General features: G+C 41.2%; 1 protein-coding gene across 1 annotated transcript; it reads right to left on the bottom strand.

Annotated features, from left to right (window-relative positions):
- Window positions 1-5,625: 5,625 nt before the first annotated feature.
- On the bottom strand, window positions 5,626-8,479 carry LOC110746434 (putative disease resistance protein At1g50180). Its single transcript, XM_021946657.2, has one exon. The coding sequence runs from the start codon at window positions 8,354-8,356 to the stop codon at window positions 5,774-5,776; it is 2,583 nt and encodes an 860-aa protein (XP_021802349.2). The 5' UTR covers window positions 8,357-8,479; the 3' UTR covers window positions 5,626-5,773.
- Window positions 8,480-9,384: the final 905 nt, after the last annotated feature.

Genomic DNA, 9,384 nt, shown 5'->3' with positions numbered 1-9,384 from the left:
CAAAAGTAGAACGTCTATCTGTGATGGATCCTGCCCAATCAGAATCTGTGTATCCTTCTGGGTCCATATGTGTATGTTTGGAGAATATCAACCCTTTTGCAGGGGCAGCCTTCAAATACCTCATGATCCGTATTACTGCATTCATGTGTGCCTCACTTGGTTGATGCATAAACTGACTCACCATACTCATAGCATAAGCTATGTTGGGGCGTGTGTGTGATAGATAAATTAGTCGCCCAACCAATCTTTGATACCTTTCTTTGTCAGTGGGTACTTGGTCTGGATACATCCCTAACTTGTGGTTCTGCTCAATGGGTGTATCAGCTGGCTTACAATCAAGCATTCCAGTTTCTGTTAACAAGTCTAACACATATTTTCGCTGTGATAGAAATATGCCATGTTTTGATCTAACAACTTCTATGCCAAGAAAATATTGTAACTCACCTAATTCCTTCATCTCAAATTTACTAGCAAGGAGCTTCTGCAGATTCTTCATTTCTTCATTGTCATTACCGGTAACCACCATATCATCAACATAGATGATAAGGGCCGTAAGTTTCTCACCACGACGCTTTAAGAATAAAGTGTGATCCGAGTGGCTCTGAGTGTACCCAAAGCGCTTCATAGAATCTGTGAATTTTCCAAACCAGGCTCGTGGTGATTGCTTTAGCCCATATAATGATTTTCTCAGCTTGCACACGGTGTTGGGACCGAGTGTCATAGAGGTCCCCGGTGGTGGTTCCATATACACTTCTTCTTGCAAATCCCCTTGAAGAAATGCATTCTTTACATCATACTGCAGTAGTGGCCAGTCAAGATTTGCAGCCAATGACATGAGAACACGTACAGTGTTGATTTTGGCAACAGGTGCAAATGTCTCTTGGTAGTCAATTCCGTATGTTTGTGTATACCCTTTGGCCACTAATCGAGCTTTGTATCGATCTATGGATCCATCAGCTTTGTATTTAATGGTGTATATCCACTGACATCCAACTGGTTTCTTCCCTTGTGGCAACTGAACCATTTCCCATGTAGAATTTTTTTCCAGAGCTTCTATTTCAATTGCCATTGCTTCAGCCCATCTAGAATCTGTTATAGCATCCTGCCATTTATTTGGAACACATACAGTAGATAATTGATTGACAAATGATGCATATGACTTTGACAATCTATGAGTTGAAACATGGTTATTAATGGGATATTTAGACTTGGCAGTGAGGTCAGGACAATATTGAGGTTTGGGTTTTCCTCTAGTGGTCCTAGGTGGGAGAGTGTATGGTATAGTATTAGGTGCTTCAGGAATTACCTTAAGTGTTTCCTCATCACGAGACGATTGGTCCGATGGTTGAGAAGGAAGGGTTGTATTTTGTAGTTGATCACAGCAACCATTTGGATTGTCTCCTCCAGGATCTTCACCAAACAAGAACGACAGTTTTTCATTACCTTCATCGCTGTAGCCATCTTCAAGTTCACTGATGTTTGGTGACCGGTCGCTGGGTTCTGTGCGACCGGTCGCTTTGGGGCAGAATCGATTTTCATTACAGGAGTCTTCGCGACCGGTCGCTTCTTGCCTACGACCGGTCGTTTCTTCATAGAGTCGATTTTCATTACAGGGGTCTTCGCGACTGGTCGCTTCTTGCCTACGACCGGTCGTTTCTTCACAGAGTCGTTTTTCATTAGAGCTGGAACGAGGCGACCGGTCGCTTGGGTCAGTGCGATCGGTCGTTTCTTCACAGAATTGATTTTTCTCTCCCTTATCTTCATTCCTCCTCTCCCCCTGAAGAGAAGGGGGCTTAGAAGCTTCAAAGTATGATAAATCTTCATGGAATGTGGCATCCATAGTGACAAAGAGCTTGCGAGTAGGAGGATGGTAACACTTGTAACCTTTTTGATTTGATCCATATCCAACGAACACACATCGAATGGCACAAGGGTCTAGCTTACTTCTATGATGAGATGGAACATGAGCATATACAACACAACCAAATATGCGAGGAGGCAGCTTGAGGACTATAGGAAGAGAGACGTGACGAGCCAAGGTATTCAATGGAGTTTCAAACTTCAAAACACTACTAGGTACCCGATTAATTACATAGACTGCAGAAAGAAGGGCATGTCCCCATAAGTAGTGAGGGACCGATTTATCCAGCATGTATGAACGAGTGACCTCAAGTAATTGTCGATTCTTTCGCTCTGCAACACCATTTTGTTGCGAAGTAAAAGATGTGGAGGTTTGATGAATGATGCCGTGGTCTCGGAAGAATTGTGCCAAGACATTGTTCACATATTCCCCACCATTATCAGACCGGAATACTTTGATGGAGGCTTGGAACTGTGTGGTAATCATAGCATGAAATTCACGGATTGCAGCGGAAACGTCACTTTTATGAGCTAGTAGATAAACCCAAGTCATGCGAGTGCAATCATCAATAAATGTAACAAACCATCTTTGCCATTGGAAGAAACTTTAGCAGGACCCCAAACATCAGAGTGAACCAAATCAAAAGGGAATTCCGTTTTATTATCACTTAAGGGAAAAACAGTTCGATGGCTTTTGGTCAATACACAGGTTTCACACTGAAACTGATAATGATCTAAGCCACGAAACAAAGACGGAAACAAACGTTGAAGATAGCCAAAGGATGGATGTCCTAGGCGACGATGCCAAAGCCAAATCTGGTGTTGATTGCGAGCTTGTGAGCTGGAACCATAAGTATGAGCTGCCCTTGGTGGTGAAGAGACCGTCAAGGAATACAACCCCCCTCTTCGTTTACCATGCCCAATCGTCGCGTGAGTCGTGAGGTCCTGAAAAGGACAATGGGAAGGATAGAATGTGGCATAACAATTATGTGAGTCAAGTAATTTTCCAACAGACAGCAAATTGCAATTGATGGAGGGGACAAGTAGTGTATGAGATAAAGATAAGGAAGGGGAAAGTGATATAGTTCCTTCACCAGCAACATTAGAGGGAACTCCATTGGCACTAGTGATGTAAGGATGACGAGACTTAGAAGATATTGTGGAAAACATAGTAGAGTCAAAAGTCATATGATCAGTGGCACTTGTGTCAATTATCCATGTAGTGGGTCGTGTATCTGATTCGGAGTCGGAGAGTAGGGTGGAAGATGGAGGAGCATCGGTAGTTACAACACATGCTGCCTTGGGTGTTTTGTTGCGGGACTTGAGAGCATCCCACCACTCAGGATAACCATGAAGCTTAAAGCACTTCTCAACAAGATGATTACCACTACAATGAGTGCACTTCTGAGTTCCTTTTGCATCTTCAGTTTTGGGGTCCCGGGGGGGAAGTCCGGAGGACGTACGGTGTGGTGGCCGATATGGCTTGACCGCCATCGCACTCCCACCGCCAAGCATGGAAGATTGACGATTGTCTTCTTCTACCACAAGTGCATAAGCTTCAATGACTGCTGGAAGTGGGTTCATGGCAAGGATCCGACTACGAACGGAATCAAAGTTGGGATCGAGTCCTCCCAAAAAATCGTACACACGTTCAACTTCAAGTGCTTGTTGGTGAAGAGCCACATCATCGGGATTGGTATGTTTGCAGGGACGGAGGCTGTCAATTTCCTGCCATATTATGTGTAATTTTTCATAGAATACATTTACAGGTTCACCACTTTGAGAGGTAGTGACTGACTGACGACGGAGTTGGTACAACTTGGAGCTATTCTGTGTGACAGTATATGTCTTCCGAGCTGCGTCCCACACCGCATAAGCCATTGAGCAGTGATCAAATAAGGCACGTACATTCTTGGTCATGGAGTTGAGGAGCCATGACTGCACCAAACAGTTGTCTTCATCCCAAGCTTCATAGCTAGGATCATCAATGGCAGGGGCAATCTTTTTACCATTAATGAAACCAGCCATACGACGAGCAGTGATGGCCAAGCGAACACTACGAGACCATGCAGGATAGTTGGACCCATCCAACTTATCAGGAGTAATTGGAGAGTAGTCATGAGAGGACCGGGGTGGTGGAGTTGTGGAGTCGATCTTGGTGGAGTCAATTTTAGAGGAGTCGCCCGTGGAGTTAATGGAGTCGTTGGTGTCACCCATGAGGTAAATATATAAAAGGATGTAGAGGAAGAAATAGCTTAAAACTTCAGCAAACAAGAGCACAAATAATGCTTGTGATCAAGATCAATTTTGAGGCAAGGCAAAGTATGAGATAGGGACAATACAACAGCAAGTTATGGGCAAGGATAGGTAGAGATTAGGCAAGAACAAGGTTATGCAGAGGCAACCAAAATCGATTGCTCTGATACCATGCCAAATATAGTGTAATTGAGAGAATAGAGATGAACTTGGAGAAGAAGATTTGCAGAGAATGCTAATCTGAAATTGTATTACTCACTTGAGAGTTATATGCAATTGTACATGGTTAATTAATAATTACATCTAGCACAAATCCTGGAAAGGTATCCCTAAAACATGGATGTGTAAACATCCCTAAAACATGGGTATGTAAACATGGAAAAGTATGAGAGATGGTAGACAAGCTTTCCTTGATTTAGGGTCTTGTCTATGTCTTGTCTTTGTCTTAACTAACAAAGGGAAGATGCATAGGAATGACATGATTTTTCACAGTGGGGATGGAAGATATCTTGCTTCTTCTTCAAGTACATCCAGATCCTACTGTAGTAGAAGCTTCTTGCTGGAAAATGGTTCCCCACAATCCCCTCCAAATATTCTATCCGTTTGAAGCATTCATTTAGCCATTATCACCATTTAGAAAGGGCTGGTAGCACTTGATCATTTTTGAAACCACTGAATCAGATTGCCGGCCAGTTGCGAGATTCGAGGTACGTTGAGTATTTCTTTAGCTCAACCTTTTGAAAATCACATCAACAACTTCAAGGTGTTTCCCAGTATCGGCCAAAGGCCAAAGAAAATTGCGAGGACGGTAATGTTGCATCCTTTTGTGTTTTGCTTGTTAAAAGTTTTGGGGAAGAGAAACATAAATATATATATCTTTGCTTGTACTATTGGTATGAAGTTTAACAATTTTATAACCAACATTTAGTATAAAGTAGTGTCATACCTAGAAGAAATGTCTTTTGCATATATAATTCCACATGAATTCGAGTTACTTGTGATGGCCAAAACAGATAAAAAGCAATCTCACTCGTCCGTGTCCCAAAAGGGCTGAAAACAATATAGTGGTCTTCTCTTTACAAAATGGTTGTCATTGGTGATAATAATGCAAAGGTAAAAATTAGATGACTGAGGCTTGCATCAGAAATAAGCCTGCATTTAGGGGTGTTCAAGATCTAGTCCAATCCGCTCAAACCAATCGAATCGATGATTTTGCAAGTCCGGCATTGGATCGGATGTGAGAACCCAATTGAATCAAAATCAAATATAGTTGGTTTCATGCCAGTTTTCCTCTTTTAGTAATTTGAAATTGAATAAATTATGAACATTATTAAGTGATTTGATGGAGAGTTATGTCGATGATGGACTGGCATGCATACGGCCTCAGACAGAATAATCCTCAACTCAAGCAATCAAACAGCAAGCTTGAAAAAGAAACAAAACAAAACAACAACAGCAAAACAAAGCAAACCCCCACCCTCAACTCAATTACGCAGTATTTTCTTTCAGAATTGAACACTCGACGAACAACAAACTTTTATTAGGAAAAGCCAAAGAAACAACCTGAAATAATAACCCAAATAGCTAGTACAAGTGGAGGAAATAGACAGACCAGCGAACAAGGAGAAATTTAATGAAATAGATATAGACAGACCAGTCAATATAAATCCCCTTCATTCAAGAGTATAGTCAATAACTTAAATCGTTTTGGAATCTTTCGCAATCTTGGACAGCGGACTATCTTTAGATTCTTGAGCTTCATTATTGCCCCTTCTTCCACTATCAACTCCTCCAAATCATTTAACAATTGTAGATGTAGAATGTGCAACTGAGGAAACCCTTCTGAGGAGGAGCAAACTAGTTTTGTCCACTTGTATGAATGGTATCCCAAGAGAAGCATCTTTAGGTTTGGCAACCTCCCAAGCTTATCTATTGAATCTTCCTCGAGAACGGAATTAGAAAGACTTAGCTTGACGAGGTTCGGTGGGAATTGGTGTGGATCAGGTAGCTTCTTTATATTCCCGTTCAAATGGAGCTTGTGGAGATGCTCCAAATGAGAAAGGCTTATGTCTGTTGGCAATGTTGAATAGGGCATATTGAAATACAGCGACAAGGATTCAAGGCAGTGCAATCTCTCTATGTTGGAAACCAATGAGTTTAATTCTTCTTGCGCTAATAGTACTATTATCAGTCGTCGCAGATTAGTCAAGCTGGCTAAACGGCCATCTTCTATCCATCTTCCACCCTTTACCCATTCTATGGTCCTTAAATTGTTTAACAAATCCAATCTAGAATTCATTATAGCGACTACACCGATGACCACCAAATGTCTCAAATTCTTCAACTTCCAAATAACATCAGGAAAACACAGATTTATGAAATTTGTTACTTCGAGTGTCTGTAGATTCTTCATTTTTCCAATTGATCGAGGCAGATCGTTTGTCACCATATATGTTTTCATTAATACTCCTAGTCCTAGATACCTCAGTTGAATTAGGTTTTCTATAGCACTTGGTGCTCGAGATGAAAAGGGAACACCATCTAGGACCCTGAGCAACTTGAAATCCTTGAAAACAAAGTCGAGTTTTGAATCCCCCATGTTGAAAAATAGAAGGGAGCGTAAATAGGGGGCATACGGCTTTAGAAAAACATACAGGTTATCATGTTCACCATGGATTGCAAGCCTTCGACATTTGGTCCGTTGTGATGTTGGCGATTCAATTTCCTGCCCACTATAAATTTCAAGAAAACTTTCCTCTCTGCCCTTGGAGATAGAGAAGTCTCTGAGAACATCATGCATGCGAACGGCTTTAAGACTTCCAAGTGAGGTTAGTGTTCCTACCTGGATCATGCACCTATCAACCAACTCGTTTAAGCAATTTTCAGCAACACCTTCCGCAGCTTCTTCTCCTTGTTGTGGTAAGAATCCTTCTGCAACCCACAAGCGTATCAACTTTGTTTTCGATATAGAGGAATCCTCAGGGAAAAGACCCAAATAGAGAAAACATGATTTTAAGTGGAAAGGCAAATCATTGTAGCTTAGAGCTAAAACTGCAGAAACACGATCTTGATCAATCAGGCGCCAGTTGATGTTTTGAAGCACGTGTCTCCATTCCTCTGCGGTCTTCCTTTTTGTGGACATTAATCCTCCAAGAACCACCACTGCTAGTGGCAGACCACTGCATTTCTCCATCATCTCTCTTCCGATCCTCTCCAAATCACAAGGCATACGATCCATTCCGGGGAGTGCTTTCTTGCGGAATAGTTCAAAGCCTTCATCTTGTGTTAGAAATCGCGGCTCAATGGGTTCGCTCATTGCATCTGCGTATAAAGCAACTTCCTTATTTCGGGTGGTGAGCATCACCTTACTTCCCATCTTCCCACTTGGAAATGCAGATTGCAAGCTATCCCAAACCTCCTTTTCCCAGATATCATCAAGAAACACTAGATACCTCCTATCCTTCAACAATTTGTGCAGCTTCAATACCAACGCCTCCTCTGCTAGTTTCTTCAAATCCTCCATATTGCAATCAGGACTTGTAGCTGCAATTATTTCTTGTAGAGTGTCTCTTCTACTATAATCATTAGATACATAAACAAATGCTTTGCAATCAAATTTGTATTTGAGATCACAATGATTGTACAATTTTTTTGCAAGAGTGGTTTTGCCCAGACCCCCCATGCCCACAATAGAAACCACACGGCGACGCGGGTCCATGCTAGACAGTTGTGTTAGCAATGCTTTGGTATCTTCTACAAGATCAACCAAATCATCTTCCTCGATATTGGGCGATGTCTGTCTCCACCATCGTAGCCTTTCATTTGGGGAAGCACTCGTCCCTTCACGTCCCTCTTGAGCAGTGCCAGTGATTCCAAAATGTTCTTTTTGGCTTGAAATATTTTGGACCCTAGATTGAATCTTTCCAATCTTCTTTCCTGCCTGATGAAGATTGATTAACTTTGCAGGTATGTCCCATGAACTGTGAGATGCTGCTTCGGTGATGTAAGTTTCTACAATATCTTCAGCATCCAGGGCCACTTCTCTTATTTGAGACACCCAATTGCGAAGTCTTTCATTCTTCTCTCGCTTTGCATCTACATCCTTGAGAAAACTTTGCATCCACCGCAGTTGGTCTCGCAGTTGCTCAACCTTGTCGCCCACACCTTCCAAGAGAAGTTTTTCTTCAGTGATCCAGCTCGTGAGCTTTTCGACGACAGTGGAAACTGCAAACTCAGCCATCTTCTCTTTCTGGTCTGATTCTTTCTCTGTTTCTTTTTCCAACAATAAAAATGGCTAGCTCTTAATAATGGAGATTCTTTTTTTCTGGCTTTTGTTGATATGAATGGTTGGTTGCCGTGCTTCACCGCATCCACCTCCCTCATATTCATGTTCAGTTGATTGTTGACTTTTTAGTACCAATAATGTTATGGGTCCCTTCAACGCATCCACCCACCTCCCTCGTATTCAAACAAAATGGCAAAAGTCATCATCAAAGTATTAAACAACATATAGCTTCAAAATCAAATTCAACTTAAACAAAGTTGCAACCACACTAACAATAAAAACAAACCAAATAACGTTATGGGTCCCTCATATTCATATTCAAATAATTGTTGACTTTTTTGTACCAATAATTGCCGTGCTTCAACGCATCCACCCACCTCCCTCGTATTCATACTCAGAGAGATTCAGACAAAATGGCAAAAGTCATCATCAAAGTATTAAACAACATATAGCTTCAAAATCAAATAGACTTATTTTTCCTAAAATCCAATCATCATTGGGCGACAATCAGAAATTGCACTGCAATTTCTAATCAAGCAACTAAACAAAATCAAAAAGACATTTTTTAAGTCCATGTGTCGGTCTCCTGCTGTGGCATGGATTCTATTGGGTGGGTTTCTTGACTCCCTGTTATCCTGTGCTCCTGTGCTTTTATGCTTTTTGCTTGTTTGCTAGCTGCCGATTGGCTCTCTCCTTTCTGTATGTTTCTTTTGGCTTTTCCCCTTGTTTCAATGGATTCCTTTGGACCCCCAAAAAAAAAAAATGTGTCTCTTTCATTTATTATTATTTTCCAAAAATCATAATAAATTCATAAAATAGCATAAAAATTCTACAAACTTCTTGTAACACTTTCTACATTTAAGACTTCATAGTCAAAAAATACAAATAATATTTATGAAGCTTTAGTGAGTAGTAAATCTTGGGTTGTTTAAGCTTTAGTGAATCTTTTTAAAGCATTTACGAAACATATTTTGGAGACATAC

This window comes from Prunus avium, chromosome 8 (genome assembly GCF_965620075.1).
Source record: "Prunus avium chromosome 8, drPruAviu1.hap1.1, whole genome shotgun sequence".
NCBI classification, from domain to species: Eukaryota; Viridiplantae; Streptophyta; class Magnoliopsida; order Rosales; family Rosaceae; genus Prunus; species Prunus avium.
The sequence above is the reverse complement of the archived record's forward strand: the minus strand, read 5'-3'. Positions and strand labels throughout refer to the sequence as shown.